The 21,429-nt window shown below is 36.9% G+C and overlaps 1 protein-coding gene across 1 annotated transcript; it reads right to left on the reverse strand.

Annotated features, from left to right (window-relative positions):
* Positions 1-12,741: 12,741 nt before the first annotated feature.
* Positions 12,742-16,474, reverse strand: LOC116729386 (C-C motif chemokine 3-like). Its single transcript, XM_032577885.1, has 4 exons — positions 16,328-16,474; positions 14,738-14,855; positions 14,545-14,662; positions 12,742-13,115 (listed from the first exon to the last, which is right to left on the reverse strand). The coding sequence occupies exons 1-4, from the start codon at positions 16,389-16,391 to the stop codon at positions 13,083-13,085; spliced, it is 333 nt and encodes a 110-aa protein (XP_032433776.1). The 5' UTR covers positions 16,392-16,474; the 3' UTR covers positions 12,742-13,082.
* Between the last annotated feature and the right edge of the window lie 4,955 nt (positions 16,475-21,429).

The following is a 21,429-nucleotide window of genomic DNA, read 5'->3' on the forward strand; positions in this document are numbered from 1 at the left end:
TGGGCACCCCTGCTTTACTGTACTTCTAGCTCGCTGTTACTGTTTCTTATTCTGCAGTTATGGAGTCACAATGTTTGGGATCATGAGCGCCCCCTGCCATGAGGCCAGAGAACTGCCTGCCTCACCTCGAATCTGTTCTCTGGTTTCTGATCGCTGCTCAGCACACGAAACACGTTACACACACAGTTGGTGACAAAAAACGCTGTACATTATATAGATAAGCTAAATTATGGAAAATCAGTTCATATATTAAATGTTTTTTAGCCATTTTATTGGCGACGTACAGACGGGGAGCATGCTCCCATAGCATGGCAGTTAGCGAGAGGTTGCGCAATCCCAGGTGAGGCTCAGCTCTCTGCTGCCTCACCAGCTGCGCTTCCGAGCATTTGAATGGAAAAATGCCAAAATTCAGCGATTTTGAAGACAAAAGAATCAAAATTGGTCAAGCTAAATAAAAACTAAATACTTTACAGTACAAACCACATGGAGAAAATAGCAATCTAAATTATTTTTTCATTATATTTTTCCATTATGACAGGTGAGGCTCTGCCTCACTTGCCTCCCGTGACCGCACCTCACTGGTAACTATGGCAACCAGTGACAGTTTAAAAGCCCACTGACTCTTTCTGTAGCCAGGTTGCGCGCGCATCCATCCTGTTAATAAAAAATCCATCAGACAAGCCCGCTCTGAATATCAAACGGAACTGTGACATCACAATGTGACATCACAATATAACTCCAAAGGCAGAATTCTGACATCACCAGCGATGATATAAACTCCTCACACTGATCTACTTTCATCACAGCCGTTTAGCAGCCGTTGTTGATACATTTCTCTTGAGAATTTATTTAGCAGTTTGCAGTAAGATTTTCAACATTGTTTGGTGAACATTTCTTTTGGAGATTGACATCAAGCTTAAAGTGAAAACTTAACTGAGTATCTAGAGAATTGATTTATTTTAGAACCTGAAACAAGCAAAGGTTACAATGCAGTCCAACCAGCCTAGAGTTGAAGAGGTTGAATCCGACAACATTGTTGACAGGGAATTACAGCCACCCACGCCACCCAAACGCAAGAAGAAGAAGGTGTCGTTTGCAGTCTGGTGGGAGCTGCACGCACCTGAGGAGCTTAAGATTTCTGCTGAAAGTATCGAACAGCAGGACGCTTCACTGGTGGTTGAAAATGAATCAATCACCAAAACACTAGAGACTGTGGATCAAAAAGGGGACAGACAGCCACCTGAGAGTGAGTCCAATCAGAAGAACCAGGTACCATTTAAAACCTGGTCGGAGGAACACGTCCCCACTGACCAAGAGATTTCGGCAGGAAATACTGAGAAGCAGAACGATTCACTGGTCAGCGAAGAAGAGTCCACCGCTGGAGCGGAGGAGACAATCGATGTAGCAGAGAAGGAACAGCCCTCTAAGTCTAAGAAACAGCCACCAACAACGAGGCGCAACAAGAAGAAAATGATACCATTTCAAATCTGGTTGGAAAAACATGCCCCTGCTGATTTAAGGATTTCAGCTGAAAGTACTGGAATGGAAAACAATTCACTGGTTACCAAACAGGAATCGATCTCCGTACTGCAGGAGACACCAGAGAAGGAACAGCCCTCTACTTCTGGCACTGAAAATGTTAAAAAGCAGGACACTTCTCTGCCTGAAGAACAAGGTAATCAGGAAGATTCCTTAAAGAAGATTTGCAAAGAGGAACCTGTGATTTCCACAACACAATTGGTTACCGAAAAGAACAACATCTCCAAATTACAGAAGAAAGAGGATCAGAAAGGGGAAAAACAGTTATCAAAGACTAAGCGCATCAAGAAGACGCCGCTGTTATGGAAAACTTTCCCCGAGTCAGACGCTTGCATAGATCTTGCATTTTTTACCGAAAACATTGACATCAATAACGGTCCTCTGCCGGAAAACCAAAGTTATCAGGCAGCTTTGCCCAGCAGCGGAAAGAAGACGTTTTGGAAAATGCTCCCAAAGTCAGACCCTCACATCGACGTAAGTTTTTTTGCTGAGAATATTGAAACCCAAAGTGTTTCAATGCCAGCACAAGAACTTGATGAGGCAGCTTCCTTGAAAAAGGAAAGCTATTCCAAGAACCTTGTGATTCCTTCAACACAGCTGGTCACCAACCAGGAATCCATCTTCAAACCGCAGCAGACACTGGATCAGAAAGGGGAGAAAAGTCCATCTATGGGTAAGCCCAAGGACAACATCCAAACCAAGAATTTAACTGAGGTTCCTGATAGTCAAACTGCAGAAAATGTTCAAGGAGAAAGTTTAACTGAAATTCAGAATTTGCCCCACTCTTCTGAAAAGGCAACAAGTCGAGCAAACTGTACGTGTCTCGCCAAATTTAAAGAGTCTGAACTGGAATATATCGAAGTACAGAAGTACTTAATGGCACAGCTGGATGAGATGTTCAAAACTAATCAGAAACTAAATGCTAAACTTAAACAGCAGAAAGATCTGATGAAGAAAGGACTCTCAGAGAGAAGACAAGGCAAGAATTCAGTGGTTTCTGTTGAAATTCAGACAGATTCACAAGACCGGCCAGAGCAGAAAACAGTCCATTATTCATCTGCTTCAACACAAACTGAGATGGATGTTCAGGAAACCAGCTATCAGTTCAAACCAGTTTATCAGACGATTTCAACACAAACTGAGATGGATGTTCAGGAAACCAGCTATCAATTCAAACCAGTTTATGAGACGATTTCAACACAAACTGAGCTCTTTTCATTGCCAAAACAACAGCCCTCTGAAACGCAACTGAATGGGCATCAGGATCTGCAGGCCAAGCTATTCAAGAGATCTCCAGGTAAGAACAGGAAAAAGTCATCAATGAAAGCTGTTTCTGAACTGGAGACGCTCAGTAATGAAAAGGTTTCAGGAGAAAACAGTGAACAAGACATTTCAGTACCAGAAACAGTTGGAGATCAGACAGCTACCATCAAAAACGAGATTCAGACAAAAGAAACAGTGATCACTGAAGAAGAAACCGTCTCTGAAACCCAACAAAATGGAGACCATCAAGACGAGAAGAAGCCATCAAAGAAATCTAAACGCAAGAACAAGAGAAAGTCATCATTGAAAGCCGTCAGTAATGAAAACATTTCTGGAGAAAACAGTGAACATCAAGATGTTTCTATATCAGAAACAGTTGAGGATCAGACAGCTACCATCAAAAACGAGAATCACACAGATGAAATGATCATCAGTAAAGTACAGCAAGCGATCGAAGAAGAATCTGTCTCCACAACACAACAAAATCTGGACCAGGAAGATGAAAAAAAGCCATCGAGGAAACCTAAACGTAAGAACAAGAGAAAGGCTGCAGTGAAAGCTGCCTCTGAATTGGAAAACCTCAATACTGAAAACGCTTCTGGAGAAAACGGTGAACATCAAATAGTTTCTACACCAGAAACAGTTGAGGATCATAAAACCTCTGTTAAAAACGAGATTCGTACAAAAGAAACAGTGATCTCTAAAGAACAGCAGATCACTGAAGAAGAAACGGTCCCTGAAACACAACAAAATGGAGACCAGGAAGATGAGAAAAAGCCATCAAAGAAAACTAAACGTAAGATCAGGAGAAAGGCAGCAATGAAAGCTGCCTCTGAGCTGGAGACTCTCAATAATGAAATGGCTTCTGGAAAAAACATTGAACAAGAAATTTCAGTGCCGGAAATAGTTGGGGATCAGACAGATACCATCAAAAATGAGAATCATACAAATGAAACAGTCATCAGTAAAGAACAGCAGATCACTGAAGAAGAAACCGTCTCTGAAACCCAACAAAATGGAGACCATCAAGACGAGAGGAAGACATCAAAGAAATCTCAACGTAAGAACAAGAGAAAGTCATCATTGAAAGCTGTCAGTAATGAAACCATTTCTGGAGAAAACAGTGAACATCAAGATGTTTCTACACCAGAAACAGTTGAGGATCAGACAGCTACCATCAAAAACGAGAATCACACAGATGAAAAGGTCATCAGTAAAGTACAGCAAGCGATCGAAGAAGAATCTGTCTCTACAACACAACAAAATCTGGACCAGGAAGATGAGAAAAAGCCATCGAGGAAACCTAAACGTAAGAACAAGAGAAAGTCAGCAATGAAAGCTGCCTCTGAACTGGAAAACCTCAACAATGATCAAGTTTCTGGAGAAAACAGTGAACAAATAGTTTCTATACTAGGAACAGTTGGGGATCATGCAGCTTCCATTAAAAACGAGATTCAGACAAAAGAAACAGTGATTTCTAAAGAAGAAACTGTCTCCACGACACAACAAAATGGAGACCAGCAAGATGAAAAAAAGCCATCGAGGAAACCTAAACGTAGGATCAGGAGAAAGGCAGCAATGAAAGCTGGATCTGAATTGGAAAACCTCAACAATGATCAAGTTTCTGGAGAAAACAGTGAACATCAAGATGTTTCTACACCAGAAACAGTTGAGGATCAGACAGCTACCATCAAAAACGAGAATCACACAGATGAAATGATCATCAGTAAAGTACAGCAAGCGATCGAAGAAGAAACTGTCTCCACAACACAACAAAATCTGGACCAGGAAGATGAAAAAAAGCCATCGAGGAAACCTAAACGTAGGATCAAGAGAAAGTCAGCAAAGAAAGCTGGATCTGAACTGGAGACCCTCAATACTGAAAAGGCTTCTGGAGAAAACGGTGAACATCAAGTAGTTTCTACACCAGAAACAGTTGAGGATCATAAAACCTCTGTTACAAACGAGATTCGTACAAAAGAAACAGTGATCTCTAAAGAACAGCAGATCACTGAAGAACAGCAGATCTCTAAAGAACAGCAGATCACTGAAGAACAGCAGATCTCTGAAGAACAGCAGATCTCTAAAGAACAGCAGATCACTGAAGAACAGCAGATTACCGAAGAACAGCAGATCTCTAAAGAACAGCAGATCACTGAAGAACAGCAGATCACCGAAGAACAGCAGATCACTGAAGAACAGCAGATCTCTGAAGAACAGCAGATCACTGAAGAACAGCAGATCACTGAAGAACAGCAGATCTCTAAAGAACAGCAGATCACTGAAGAACAGCAGATCACTGAAGAACAGCAGATCTCTAAAGAACAGCAGATCACTGAAGAACAGCAGATCTCTGAAGAACAGCAGATCTCTAAAGAACAGCAGATCACTGAAGAACAGCAGATCTCTGAAGAACAGCAGATCTCTAAAGAACAGCAGATCACTGAAGAACAGCAGATCACCGAAGAACAGCAGATCACTGAAGAACAGCAGATCTCTGAAGAACAGCAGATCACTGAAGAACAGCAGATCACTGAAGAACAGCAGATCTCTAAAGAACAGCAGATCACTGAAGAACAGCAGATCACTGAAGAACAGCAGATCTCTAAAGAACAGCAGATCACTGAAGAACAGCAGATCTCTGAAGAACAGCAGATCTCTAAAGAACAGCAGATCACTGAAGAACAGCAGATCACTGAAAAACAGCAGATCTCTGAAGAACAGCAGATTACCGAAGAACAGCAGATCTCTGAAGAACAGCAGATCACCGAAGAACAGCAGATCTCTGAAGAACAGCAGATCACTGAAGAACAGCAGATCACTGAAGAACAGCAGATCTCTAAAGAACAGCAGATCACTGAAGAACAGCAGATCACTGAAGAACAGCAGATCTCTAAAGAACAGCAGATCACTGAAGAACAGCAGATCTCTGAAGAACAGCAGATCTCTAAAGAACAGCAGATCACTGAAGAACAGCAGATCTCTGAAGAACAGCAGATCTCTAAAGAACAGCAGATCACTGAAGAACAGCAGATCACCGAAGAACAGCAGATCACTGAAGAACAGCAGATCTCTGAAGAACAGCAGATCACTGAAGAACAGCAGATCACTGAAGAACAGCAGATCTCTAAAGAACAGCAGATCACTGAAGAACAGCAGATCACTGAAGAACAGCAGATCTCTAAAGAACAGCAGATCACTGAAGAACAGCAGATCTCTAAAGAACAGCAGATCACTGAAGAACAGCAGATCACTGAAAAACAGCAGATCTCTGAAGAACAGCAGATTACCGAAGAACAGCAGATCTCTGAAGAACAGCAGATCACCGAAGAACAGCAGATCTCTGAAGAACAGCAGATCACCGAAGAACAGCAGATCTCTGAAGAACAGCAGATCACCGAAGAACAGCAGATCACTGAAGAACAGCAGATCTCTAAAGAACAGCAGATCTCTGAAGAACAGCAGATCACCGAAGAACAGCAGATCACCGAAGAACAGCAGATCACCGAAGAACAGCAGATCACTGAAGAACAGCAGATCACCGAAGAACAGCAGATCACTGAAGAACAGCAGATCACCGAAGAACAGCAGATCACCGAAGAACAGCAGATCACTGAAGAACAGCAGATCTCTGAAGAACAGCAGATCACCGAAGAACAGCAGATCACTGAAGAACAGCAGATTCCTGTAGTTTCCACAGAAGGGGAGAGTGATCTAATGGAAAAACTGAGAACATCCCCTCCACAGGTAAACGAAGATGTAATCCACACAACAGCTCAGGAATCAGAGACTCAAGCAGCGAAAGAGTCAGCTGAGCTGATCAATATCTCTGAAGAAGAAGAAGAGAGACCCATGAAAAAGATTTCACTGTGGAAGCGTCTGAAAAAGGCTTTATCTCCAACATCTCTGCGCAAGTTCAAACGCAGATGTAAAGTCCATCCAGCGTAGACATCACTTTATGTCTATTAGATCTAAAAGGGGGTGGGGCCACGTGTGGGTTGGGTGATTGGTGGTAATTTCAAAAATGAGCCACTGTTGTTGTTAATTGGACATTTCAATATTAAAAAGCCAGGACTGCACGGTGGGAAACGTCTCTCCGTGCAGGTGTGGGTTCACTCCGGGTGCTCCGGCTTCCCCCACGTTCAACAACATCAGGACTCATGTTCACCCATTCTAAGATTTTTATTTCTAATTCTAAACAGAAAATAAGAAAACCACATTTGTTAATTGAAGGGAGATTTGGGAAAAGAAAATGTAAACAACGTGGAACAAAAAGAGCCTTTTAGAAATCTAAACCTATAAAATTGGGAAAAATTTGAAAACTGTTTATCTTTCTGGGCAAGATATATATATTTATATCTCAATTTATCTATATATATAGATCTAGATACATAGATAGATATCTATGTAGATAGATATCTATCTATGTATCTATCTATCTATCTATCTATATCTATATAGATAAATATCTATGTCTATCTATATAGATAGATATCTATCTATATAAAGATATAGATAGATATAGATAGATATCTCTATATCTAAATCTATTTACCTTCTTCTAAATCTATCTATCTATAAATATTTATAAATCTATATATAGATATATATCTACATATCTCTCTGTATATATATATATAGAGAGAGAGAGAGAGAGAGAGATTGAGAGATTGACATATATATAGATAATATATAGATATAGATACATATATATATATATATATATATATATATATATATATATATATATATATATATATATATATATATATATACTGTACATACTATATACTGTATATGTATATATAATGTGCACTGACTCAATCATAATCATATTTACAATGTAGGCCACCTGCATGTTATTGTTTACATAAGGAAATTTTGCGCATGCGCACAACGCTGGAAGGCAACAGGATTATTGTTTTACATGCCATGAAACTCAGAAATGTAGGTATTATTAATTTCGTGCTGGGCTCCACAGCAAAGGAAAAACCATTGAAGTACAACTCAAAACTACGTCTGTCTCGCTCTCTGCATTGGCCCGGGTGCGCGCAGACTCGTTGCCATAGCAACTGACAACAACGCCCCTAAATAAACTCTGAAATATTTCCCACACAAAGAGCAGAACGTTCAGTGTGTTGCAACAGTACGGTTTTAGGCATAATGTCTTGAGATTATTTATAAGTGATTGTTGTAGTACGAGGAGAAAACTATAAATATATGGGGTGCCCATCCTGCGTGTTTTAGTTCTCTCCCTGGTGGTAGTAACAACCTTTTCAGCATGCCAGTGTTCTTTAGGCCTTCTAACGAGCCATCATTGGATCCAGGTGGGTTAGAGAATGTATCAATGACAGGCATTAACTTAAAATACTTTGTAGAATAGCCCACTGAGAAGTTCGGTCCATTTACTCCTATTAGCTTAGGGCAGATCTGTCACATTCAATATGGCGGACGCAACGGGCAACGAGGCGATTACGATAAAAAAATAAAAACATACCAACCGAGGGTGAACAGGCTAACTTTTGTGGCAGCTAAACTGCGACCATCTTAAAAAATGGACGGCATCTTGAAATTCAACCTGCTAACGGGAAATATGAAAAAGCCTGCGCCCTGAGGGGTGAACATGTTACATGCTAATTTCTATGACAGCCAAAACGGCGGCCATCTTGAGACATGATGGACTTCATTCTGAAATTCATCCGGTCCGGCTAATAGGAAACATGTGGGTGAGCATGCTAACTTTCATGTTTGTATTCACACCTGAAAGACTTTTACTGTAATGTGGTTCACTGTTTTAGAGGTTTCTGACTTGAAAATAATTAACAAGTCATTTAATAAAGCGTTTAAAGCAAAAAGGGGCTTTTTGTAATTTAACGTTCTGCTATGATTTTCTATTTGTTTATTTATTTTTTAAAAATAATGTTCTTTGTTGCATCCTCAAAACTACAAAAACCCAACATGTACTAATGCAATATGATAAAACCCACTTTAATGTTTTACCACTAGATGGGGCCATTATTTTACTCTCTATCTCCTAACACTTAACGTAAAACAAAATACACACAACTATTCTACTGTTTAGACACAACAACTTTTTTATCCACTTTACCTGGTCTGATTTACATCAGATCTGTTCATTAGAACCAGGTTATTCTCTGCGCATTAATCTGAATATTTTTCCTTGAATTACTTTAAAATCTGAGATAGAGTAGGCAAAAATTAGACTCATGTGAAACTACTTCAACATATTTTTACCCAAGTAAAACTAACAAGTAGCTGTCAAAAAACACCTCAAGTGCTGAGTAGCTACAATGGAATATTTGTGCAATTGTAGATAGAACATTTTTTTTAAAAGAGCAGTAAATTTCCACCAAAACACTGAGAAATTTGAGATTAATCTCAGTAATTAAAAACAAAAACGCGTTAAATGTATCTAATTACCACTCAGTTCCATTTAGTACACAACTGTAAATAAATAGATCTCTCTTTAAGTGTCAAATATTTACATTGGTGGCAAAAATATGGACTAAAAAATATTTCATTTCATTTTTTTTTTATCTACCTAAAGGAAAGGTTTAATGTTACACTTTAGATAAGTGCAACATCTCAATTTACCGTCAGTATTTATGCTCATTATGAACTTTAATGTTGTTCAACAGGCATAATGCTGTCACAACACATGGAGGCCACAAGATGGCGCTGGAGACTAGAACAGTTAGCAACGTTAATCCAAAAACATGGTTGGAAATGAGATTTGGCAAGAAGAAGGAAAGAGTTACAGCATCAGCAGCCTCTTTTTCTTTTTTAATTGTTTATTATCAGTTTTGATTGTAAATATATAAGGTTGATTTTCTGCTGTTTAAGGGGATTTTGGGAGGTTTATTGAGAGAGTTTAAATTCACAATTAAGTTTTATTTGTATAGCACATGTCAGCAACAAGGCAGTTCAAAGTGCTTTAAATAATAAAAACACAAAAATAGTCATAAAACACCAAACAGTCGCTAGTTAAAACAACAGTAACAAATATTTCATCATTGCACATCAAATATGCTGGTCAATGCTTCATTGATAATGTTTCAAAAGCTAGATTTTAGTCTAGATTCAAGGAGACTCTGTGTTTCGGCTGTTTTGCAGTTTTTTGGAAGTTTGTTCTAGATTTGTGGAGCATAGAAGCTGGATGCTGCTTCTCCATATCTGCAAATTTGCCAATAATTTCACTTGCATCAAAATGAAGGAATTATTTACTTTAAACAAGAGCTAGTTTTGTCTTATTTAAAGTGTACTAAGATATTTGCACTAGAAACTAGACCAAAAATACTTTATAAGATTTTGTGTTACTGTAGTGCAAATAAAAGTGAGCCATTATTTCTCCATATGAAGACCAACCAAAGCAAACAAAAAAAGTTTTAAAAAGAGCTAAAACTGTGTTTTTTATAACTAACTTTGAGGCATTTTGAAATAAATACAACCAGTTTTATTCAGTTATCATTCACACATCCAGCTGCAGTTACATTTTCCGCCTGCGGGAAGATCTGCAGGTGTCTCCAATACAAAAGTTCCGCTTTCTTCTGTGGAAAAATCAAACCTTGCTTAGTTGGAAAGCCATCGTTGTGGCTCAGTGTTTATTTGGTGTTTCAGGGTGACTTTGCTCCAAGCCACTTCCCACAACCGCATTCTGCAACAACCGAGGTTGAACATTAACAGGGGGGCTGAAATGAATCTATTGGGACACAAGAAGGTTTTTGTTCAGGGAAATTCACAGGAACCTCTTTTTACTCTGACACAGTCTTCTTCTGAGGAATTCCTTCTGCCTGTGAGGCACTAATATGTGGGATGAAATTTGAATAAACCTGGAGGTCTGCCAAGTTGCTCTGCTAATATAAAATTGGCAGCTTTTACTCAAGTTCATGTCACCTTGCTTCTGTTTGATCCAGTAACTAAAGCAGATGGATTTCTGATGTTTCAGTTAGCAAAGATCTCTAATTTCCGTCAAGTTTTGTAGTGGTATAAAACATAAAGCGTTTATAGGAGTGGTTCCCAAACCCCGGGCCATGTGCCGGTACCGGTCCGTGGACCAATTGGTGCCGGGCCGCACAAGAAATGATAAAATATTTCCGTTCTATGTATTATTTGAGTCTGGAGGATCTTATTTTGAAAATCCTTTAACCAGAAGAAAATCCCGTAAAACCCCAACATACCATACTTGAATTTAGAATAATCAAACACGGATGACGATGTAGAAGCAGCAGTGATAGTTTGTGGACTCATTTTAAATGATAAAAGACGAAACAAAAAGAAAAGTCGTTTGATAAAGACCAGCAGCCGCTCTATTTGCAGCACTGTGATTTGGAGGCGAGTAATTTTTTTCGTAGTTAACAGTTTTAACTCAATAAACATCCATGTTTATTAAGCACGTGATAGTTTCCACAGATCATCTCCGATTTCCACCGGACTCTCCTGTTTGGGATTCCCCTCCATTCCTACGTCACCGCGTTTTCTGATTGGCTACCTGTCACATTCAACAGGCTGCGTTCTCGCTCCCAGTCAGGGAAATCCCCTCATGCTGTGATAAAAGGACCAAGGCAATCCAACATGTTCAGCACGCCCGATTTTAGATCTGAGCGGTGCCGACGATCTACGCAACACACCACACACTGCAGCATGATCGGTTACTATTATGGTATCCTATGGTTTATAGGATCTGTATGAGAGAATGAACCATACCGTGGAAGAAAGGCATTCAATTCTTACACAAAACAATTGAATTTACCAGAGGAATTGAATGAAATGCGACATTATTTGAATATTTCACTGAGGGAAATGCTCTGTAATGTTGTACTTCATCTAAACTGTCAACCATCAACGTTTTCCTGGGCTTGTCCATCAGGACTTACAGGTTTTATTGTGGCGTTCAGCAGGGTTGAGCTCTGAGCCAACTCTTGTTTTCTTTCTTACATCCTTCTATTGTCTGCTGTCAGTCAGGGTTTTTCCAACATTAATAAAATCTATGCTGATGACTTCCGGTTGTATTTGTCTTCCATCTACAGATGGAAAGGTTGCCCAACTTACTCCAATGTTTGACATGAATCAGTTACTGATTCCTCCAATTATCTTGTTTTAAATGTCAACAGATTTTTAAGAAGAAAAAAGAATAGGACAAAATAATGAGTTTACATACATATTTGTTCATATTGTGTCAAATTTCTTATGTGTGCACAAAGTCCTGAAAAGCTGATTCTGATTCTTCATAACAGCAAAAAAGAAATCTTAGCTATATTTCATTCCTCTTTTTGGGTTTCTTGTTAAATCTCTTCCCCCAGTTTCTTCTTTTAAGAAATATTCCTACATCATGATTCATGGTTTCTTCTTTAATTTCTAGAGAAAATAGTCATTGCACCAACAACGGCACCAACAACAACTGTCTGGAAAATGACCAATTTATCAGCTCTGAACCATTAAATCCAGTAAACAAATCCCACTGATTTTGTTTTATTTGTTTTAAATACTCGTGTTGTGAAACAGTTGGTCTCTGCACCTTTGTTTTTCTGACTCTGTAGACTTTTAAAAAGCATTAAAAAAACTTTTTCTTTTGTCTTGGTTTACGATGTTATTTGTTAATTCAAGCCATTTTATACAACATTTTTTAAATTTAATTACATTTTATTTATTGGGCCATTTGCATGTGTAAACTGCTTTCCCATTTTTTCCACCACAGTAGAAACTTTCTAATGACAGGAAATGAAAACCTTTCTCTGGTCTGCACTTGTATCAAATTTCAAACATTCTCACATTTTTTGGGTGCAACAGAAAACAGAATAACACAAAAAATACATATTTAGCCTTTTCACAGTGTACGTAGTGATGCTATTAGGATTATTAAGAAATTTCAGTTCTAATAGATAACAGAGAGTTATCTGCAAATAATCAAACACGAGCATCTGAGGAAAATAAAAAGGTTTTAATTAGAGATAAAAATTCACATTAAGGTTACAATAAAACTTTCTCTGACTAAAACATAGGCTAGCTTATGTGGCTACACGTGTTAGCTTAAATGGCTACACATATAGCATATTATCTCTCTCTGAAAGACTTTTTACAAACAGAAAAGCAGTAAAAAATAAAATTCCTTCAGGATGTTGTTTTTAGATTGCAGCTCAAATTAACATAGATTTTTATAAAGATGAAATGAAAAAAACAAAAGGTTTTATTTCGGTAACAGGAGAAACGTTTAGCTGGATTTGTGTCAATCACTTGGTGTTCTCAGGGAACCAGAGGCTTTTTTATTCAGGCTTCACTCCAAAACAGCGATTGCCCTGGAAAAACACAAAAACATGAAAAGAAAAATTCAAGAATTTCTAAAATACCATGTTTTTTATGTTCAACTGCAGAAAAGTCTATAAAACAACATTTATAAAAGCAGAAGCCATTAAAATATCTGCAAACCATTAACAAAACTACAGTGATAATGAAAATGTATTTTCCTGTAATCCCTTCATGCTTTGTTGTCTTTACACCATGAGTCACAGCCGTTTGCGGTTTTAGATCCAATTGAAGTGAGGTGAGGCTTGTCAAACCTTCAGCTAGCTAGAACAAACACTAGAACCAACACTGGGTGTCACTTTTCACCTTAAATGTTCAGAAATTTTAGAAATAAATCCCATGATACAAACTTTAATGGGGAAAAAACAACCACTGTTTTGTGCAAAACGCATAAAATATATATATTGTTTGTCTAGTGATTTAAAATCCCAGTAGTAACTTTTACTGATTTGATATTCAAGGTCAAAAATGTAAGCATGCAAAAACAAGAGAGAGCAAGCATTAATAAATAAACAATATTTTTAAAAAAACTTCATTTAGTTGCCAAAAATTAATTGCTGTTTCAAAAAAAATAAAAATAAATTTGTTGTTGTTTTTTAGCTAAATTTAAATATTATATGATAAACTGAACCAAATAAAAGTGGAAATAACCCAAAATTACCAGCTGTTTCACCACAAAATAATAATTTAATGGATAATCTGTTCTTTATTGTAGTGAAACACCTGGAAATTCCTGCCGATTATGTTAAACTTTAGCCTGAAAACAAACTGAAACAAAAACAAAAGGTTATCTTTAAGTCAATAAAAGGTTCATATCAGCCTTGGAATGTGCTTATAATAAGAAAAGGTGCTTAAGTTCACTTTTGATTGATCTAATTGGAGAATAAATAATCTGATACTTCCTGAAACTAGAATAGAAAATTATTACAGATCATGGCGAAGATTCAAATGCGTAACTCTGAGCTTAGTTTAGTTCTAGTGTCATAAAAACACAAATAGAAAAGAATAACATGTAGAAAATTAGAAAAACGTTATAGGTTTTGAAAGGAGTGTGAGTTGGCAGGTTAAAGCTACCAAAAATAAAATATTTTGCTATTTGTGACTAAAATCCAGACCAGAGTCCTTTTCAAGGAATCTGCCATATGGAGTTAAAGATTAGGGTGATGGCAAAGAGGCATTCCCCCCTCAAAGAGCTGGAGAGAAATGCATGAAGCGAAAATACTATTAAGATTTTGTGTTTTATACAGTATAAATATTATAAAATTCCAGTCAAACAGGCTAAGAGATAGAAACTCTTGTAAGAAAAGTTGAAAATCAAAGCACTCCAGATTATTTAGAATTTTTTTGTTTTGATAAAAAATTACATTTTACAACACAAAACAAAATCCAAGATTCTCAGTTAAATCCGAACAGATGAGTTACCTGGTAGTTCTCCGTTTTGCATTTTTTCTTCAGGTGATCCACGTGCGTCATCACGTCTTCCACCCACTTTTCTTCCTTAGTCGGGGCGCAGAGTTTTAACCCACGTCTGGTCACCAGACTGCAAGAACAACCAAAGGTTTATCTTCTGCTTTCTACTCTCTGATCCGATGATCAGGATAAAATAAAAACTCACATTGTGGCATCAATCGAGCAGCCTTGATCCTGTTCACGGTAATCTGCAATTAGTTTTTTGCTGATTGGTTTGTTTGCTACCGACAAGCAGCAGTCGACAGGAACCTGAGCCTCAGTCACTGAAAGGCAAAAAATTATCAGATCAAAATTTTATTCTTCATTGTTTTTAAATGAACCAATTAAAAATCAAAGATTTTTTACTTTTGAAACTTCTGAATTTTTTTCCAAACAATTTTCAGAGATTTTTTTCTAGCAAAATTTTGACTTTTTAAGCATCCAGATGTTACTACTGGCAGAAATGACAAAAGGGACGACAGGAAGTGGTTGTAGGATGATGGCGCTGCATGTTTTTTAACAACTTATAGCTTAAACAAACATATTCACATGTAATTTTAATTGATTTTTTTATTTAACAGGAACACTTCATTTGAGAAATTATAATTTGTCAACTTATCAATAAAGTTCTGAGCACATTTGTAAACAAACTGTTGCCGCCTCGGACTGAGCGGTCTCTTGGCTTCAAACTGACAACAGTAGAAAGGAATTGAACCTTTACAGCCTCCTTGTGACAAATAGAGTGAACAAACCCGTGTGGGTGTGTTTGTGATCACCTACAGTCCAAACTGTCAGTCAGATTTTCCCCCACAGGAGTTTAGTTAATGTAAAACTAACACCGAGAGATTAAAGCTGTTGCAAAACACACCATTCTCTGCTTCTTTCTTCCTTTGAGATTACAAGCAACAAATGCGTGTGAGGCGTGGAGGGCTGGTACTTTCCAGGCCGTCTCAAGTTTTAGTGGCGATGTTTTATAAGTCTGATGTGAGGCTGACATGAATGTGTGAAACGGCGAAGCGAGCGCATCGTAAAACCATTTTTTATGTTTTGGTTACTAGTTTTTAGCCACTAGAGACCATTTATATTTGCAGTTTTTTAAAAAATATGATTTTTTCTTAATTTATTATCTTTTTAAGGCTTTTCAAGCTTTTAAGTAAAAAGCAAAACATTTCAAGTTGTGAAAATGACAGGAAATTAAAGGTGTGAAAACAACAGGAAATTTCTGAGATGCTCTCCAAATCTAGACAGATTTGTCAAACAATGCCTAAACATCAAGTTAAATTGCTAAATTGATATTTATACAGTCAGTGCAAAGTGAAATAAGTTTATCTGCTATTTTTAGCTGAGGGAAAGTCCAGCACCGCACCTTAAAAGATGCAAATCTCTCTCTTTTAATTCGCCTTATTGTCCTGCTTTCTCAAGAAAAGGACCAAATTGTCCTCAGATTTTACTACAAAAATATTTGCTTTTTATGTCTGGGCACTTTTTTCTCCCCTATTTCCATGTGTACGTTTAATAATAGTGAGATTTTGTGTGACAAAAGCAGAAACTTCAAACGCTGAAACTTTAAACCGAATCAAGGCGCCTTCTTTAAATCTTTCAACAGCTTTCTGAAGTTTGGATGAGTTCCAAGTGAAGTTTTATTTGTTTAAACCTCTGCTTCCTTCCTTTCTTTCTCTCTTTCTTCCTTTCTCTGTGTTTTTTGTCTTCCTTTCTGCTTTTCAGGTTAACCGAGTAAAATGTGTTGTTGACTCACCTGTGGAGCAGCAGATGATGAAAAAGATGCAGAAGAAGAGCTTGGCATCGCCAAAGGGAGTCATGTCTGCAGTCGCTCTGGAGGCTGACGAACTCGCTTCCCCTAGCAACACAAAAGGAAATCCGGCAACTGAAGGTCTCTGAGCACGGGCTTCTGGCTTTATAGCGTTGGACACTTTCAGTTTCCTTTTACAATAATATGGTCCCTGTGGAAAACCCCACTCCTCTGACCATCCAGGCAGACATTTCCCCTTACAGAACTCTGACCAGAACCGATTCTGTATTTTGATCATGAATTGTTGCAGCAGAATATTTGCACAGTAGCTCTATGGATTTGTTAGGAATCGAAACCTGAGGAAAATGCAAACACAAAGGATATTTTCACAAAACTATATCTGCAACCTTTGTTCGTTTTCCAACTTTAGCAGTTTTATCATCTCATTCGTTCCCAGCAGAAATCAGTTTCTGAATGTGTCAGAGGTTTATTAGGGGATTCCTACCTGTTGTTGCTTCTGTACACTGCAAAAACACAACGTCGTAACAAGGAATGTTACGACGTTGTAACACCGAAACATTGAAAGTGTTTGCACTTTTTTAAATGAAACTTTATTTCAAACATGATAGTAATATAAAATCATTCACAAGAACAAGGAATGCAAAATATATTTTTTTGTACCACAGTAATCTTAACATGCTCGAAAAGGAGTAGGAAGAATTAAGAAACTTTTAGTGCAAATATCTTTGTACTCTTGAAATAAGACAAAACTAACTTGAAAACTTTTTAGCAAGAAATCTGAGCTTGTTTAAGTAAATAATTCCTTAATATTGATTAAAAAGTTTTAGTTCCACTGAAAAAAAGATGTTATTGACTTAAAACAAGCTCTTATAACTTGCAGAAAATATATTTGTAATTTAGTTTTGTCTTGTTTCAAGTGAACTAAGATATTTGCACTAGAAACAAGAGAAAAATAATTGGTAAAATTTTGTGTTTTTGCAGAGCAACATATATTTAATATATATTATGATAAATATATATGTTATATATATTATGTTATATTACATTAAAATGTAATATAACAAAATTAATTGGTAAAATTTTGTGTTTTTGCAGTGCATTGGTCTATAAACAAAGCAATTCAGTTTTAGTTCGATGAGCATTTCTATTGACTTAAAATTATGAAAATTGGATTATGAAAATAGATTTAATTAATGGAAACGCGCCAATGTAGAAACAAGTCAAGTTTTTAGATAAAAAGTGTTCCTTTCGGCCGTTTCGAAATTAGTTTCTTTTGCAAAGCTGCAACAGAAAGACTTTTTTTTCCCAAATCATGTGATCAACAATTACATGTTACTACTGGCAGAAACGACAAAGAAGACAACAGAAAGTAGTTGTTGATTTTTAATGATTTTATCACATGAACAAATTTATTTACGTGTGATTTTTATTTGTGTTTCTAACTTAAATGAAATACTGAAATTGTTTTTTGATAGCGGAATATCAACAAAGTTTTGCTCACGTTTGTAATGGAAATGCAGCTACTGACTGAATCATTCAGGTATGAAAAACATGCCTCACTGTTTGTTTCGTTTTCTCTGGCTATACAAAACACAAACAAAGGAAAACAAGGTGATTTCCAAAGAGTTCACCTGAGAGATGTGCATCACCTTTCAGCTGAACTCTTTTAGGTCCATTTCTTATAACTTTAAGATGTTGTTCATTTCTAAGAGATACGTAAGAGATACGTCTTAATGGAACAAAACAATATGTGCAAATGCAAGAAAATGTTGAAATTTCGCTAAAGACTGATGTTTTGATGAAAATGAGGAAGTGCTTCTTCTTCTACACTTCTCTACTTCTTAATTCTCAGGAGAAACTGTCAGCTTTTCATCTTAGCTGCAAACATACAGAATCTTCCTAAAAATACTAAATTTTCTTTTATTTGCTTTTATTACTGCAACGTTTGTGTTTGATGAGACAATCCAAGTCTTGAGTTTGGTAACCCGCCATGTCTCAGATTAACACAGCAATCATTTTCTGCACGTTAACACAAAAAGTGTCTCCAACTTTAATTAATAGATGCAAATCTGTAAAGATAAATACACTGCAAAAACACAAAGAAGTATATTTCATCTAGTTTCTAGAGCAGTTGAAATGAGACAAAACTAACTTACAAGTAACCTTTCAACATGATATAGGAACTTATTTTATGTCAGTAATATTGATGGAAAAAGTTCTAGTTTCATTGGCATATTATTTCACCTATACAAAGACATTTCTTGTCATGCTATAAATGAATAATCGTCCAATAAAACTGGCACTTTTCATTAATATTAAGGAAATATATTCTTAAAACAAGTTCCCATATCTCACTGAAATATTACTTGTAATTAGTTTAGTCTTATTTCAAGTGCACTACGATATTTGCACTGGAAACTAGAATTACTTGGTAAGAATTTGTGTTTTTGCAGTGTAAGAATGAGAAAGACAACGTGTTGAAACTGCGCTGATATTTTTGACATTAAAATCATTCAGCAGCTGCGTATGTTAATTCTGCAGTAGTTTAGTAGTTTTCATGTGTAAGAGCTGAGAAAAACAAAAACAAGCTGCTTCCTCCACTGTCTGGCTGCTGGACAGAACTGAAAACAGAACCCTGACAGAAAAACAGCAACTAAATCCTTGAAATTTGAGGGAAGTTGCTAATTTTAGAGGAAAGTGAGAGTTTTTACTCTTCTGTTTTCTGTGAACGCCAGACTGCAAATGTTTCCTGTTACAATTTAGCATTTAACACTTCCACTACATTGAGCAGTTTTTTTAAAATTTGCACATTGTTGTTTTTTTATTATTAAATAAGAATTGATCAATTCGATACTTACATGTGACATTTGCAACAAAAAACTAAAACTAAAAATAAAAGAACCAGATCACATTGACTTGAAACAAGCTCACATATTTAGCTGAAGTCACTTGAATCTTAGTTTGTCTTATTTCAATTGTACTAAGATATTTGCACCAGAAACTAGACAAAATTAGTTTCTACTGCAAAATTACTTTTATTTTTTTTTGCAGTGCCCCTGAGCTGTTTCACCACTTCCTTGTGCTAAATCCCTCACACTACAACTCCTCCTTACTGTACTTCCTTGCACTGATTTGTTTATTTTATTAAATAGTTTTTGCACAGATGACACACACCGATACCGAAAGGTTGGATGTCTGCAAACAAGTTTTGCTTCCTGAACGCGAACTGGAATCTGTTTGTTGATATGAAATCTTTTGACTTCTTCTCACAGATCTTCATTCATAAACCAAATCCTGCAGCAAAGTCACGCCCGTGTAGACTGAAGATGCATTCAAGCTTTCTTTTTCTTGTAAATCGCTTCTTGGATGTTTTGCTTTTCCTGCCGCCTGCATTCAGCAGCTGGGAAACTCCCGGCTCAAGCATTGACAGTAAACTAGGATAAAGCCGGAGGACCAGAAGTGCTGCCTTTAAAAAACCTGAGTGTAATGGGAACCAGTCCTTTTTGTCTCTGCAGGTTGGACTAACTGGAAGGTGCAGTTCTTATCTTTTTGATGGCTTTATAATGCAGTGATTGTGCCAGCAGTAACCGCTGTGCAAACATGATGCTTTCAATCATTTATTTCTTTAAAGCTGAGGATTATATGAGATGAATGTCAATACAATAATACGCATTTATATGCATCAATAGACTGAGATCAAGTTGTGCACATATTTAAGGAAGATGAACTTTCTCTGAAGTTTCATGACCTTCTGGATGTGTTTGTGAACTTTTGATGGACTTTCCGTTCTCTAAAAACCAAACCAATTCCAAAGCCACAAATTAATCAATTTACCAGAAAGCCACCTGGGCTGACATGCAGTAGCACCAGGATTCTGATCATTTTAGGTTTCCATTTAAAGTTTTTGTAATTTAATTATTTTTTAGAGTGTGTTTGCTAGTTTTTGCTAGTTATTTTTACTTAGATGTTTAGTTTTTATTATTTATAGTTATAGTTTTAGTTTTTTCATTGTATCTGATTGGGTAATTTACCATGAACAGACTCTAATTCTGGCGTTTTCTCACAACTTTTGCTGTCGCCATTTTGTGGATTAGCATGATTTGCCAACAGCTGGAGTAAACTTCTTGAGTTAGGAAAAAAGTAAATCTATTTTAAATCAGTCCAAATGTCTAATAGATTTAAAAACACAAAAATGAAGAGTCATATCTAGAATTTCAGTATGTTTTAGTTAGTCTTGTAAACACACAATATAGTTGCAGTTATATTTTCCCCCCATTAATCACTGTTATTTATTTCAGTTAATAAAAATGTTTTCAGTTTTTTTAGTAGCACTTCACACAATTATTCCACCAAAACTTACTGTAATTATACTTCAGAAATCAAGTTACTTTTTACTGATTGTCAGGAGATGCGTTAACTTTGATAAATTTAACTTTTGGTCCAAGCTGAAGCTAGTACAGAAAACACAAGTGGATTAAATGGGACAGTAATGCAACAAGACATCACCAGAAATTGCGGACACAAGACTGAAAATGTGTAGCCAAAATGAAGAATCCAAATTCCCAGATGTCAACAACTAGGTCAACTTCCTGCGTCTAAAACAATAAAATCTTAAAATGCAGCCTGGCAGGCATGGAAGTTGGTATGGCTAGTGGAAAAACCCTCAGGGTGAAAACTGGGGCGGCGGAGGAGCAGAACGATGTTGCTACAGATATTCACTGAACCAGAACAATCTCAGTTCGACCCTGGAATCTGTTCTGTTTGGACATGTCAGCTTAAAGTGCTGATTCAGCAGTAAAAATTACTGCTGTCTCCATCCAGACCAGTCATTCAGGCGCTAAGGTTTTCATCCAGTCTACCCAGATTCCTCCAAACCGATTCCGATTCTAATTATCACTCAGATTAATGTACTAAAATAAACTGACAAGTAATGCAAGAAAAGTCAAAGAAATGTCCTAATTCTCTGAGTGTAGATTGCCACCGCTCCAGTTTTGAAGTGCTTTTTATGTTTCACTGAGTTACTGTATTTTATGGTCACTCCGGTTACTTTAGTTTATTACTTTATTTTGAACATATTTAGACAATAA

Source organism: Xiphophorus hellerii, chromosome 12 (genome assembly GCF_003331165.1).
Source record: "Xiphophorus hellerii strain 12219 chromosome 12, Xiphophorus_hellerii-4.1, whole genome shotgun sequence".
Classification (NCBI taxonomy): Eukaryota; Metazoa; Chordata; class Actinopteri; order Cyprinodontiformes; family Poeciliidae; genus Xiphophorus; species Xiphophorus hellerii.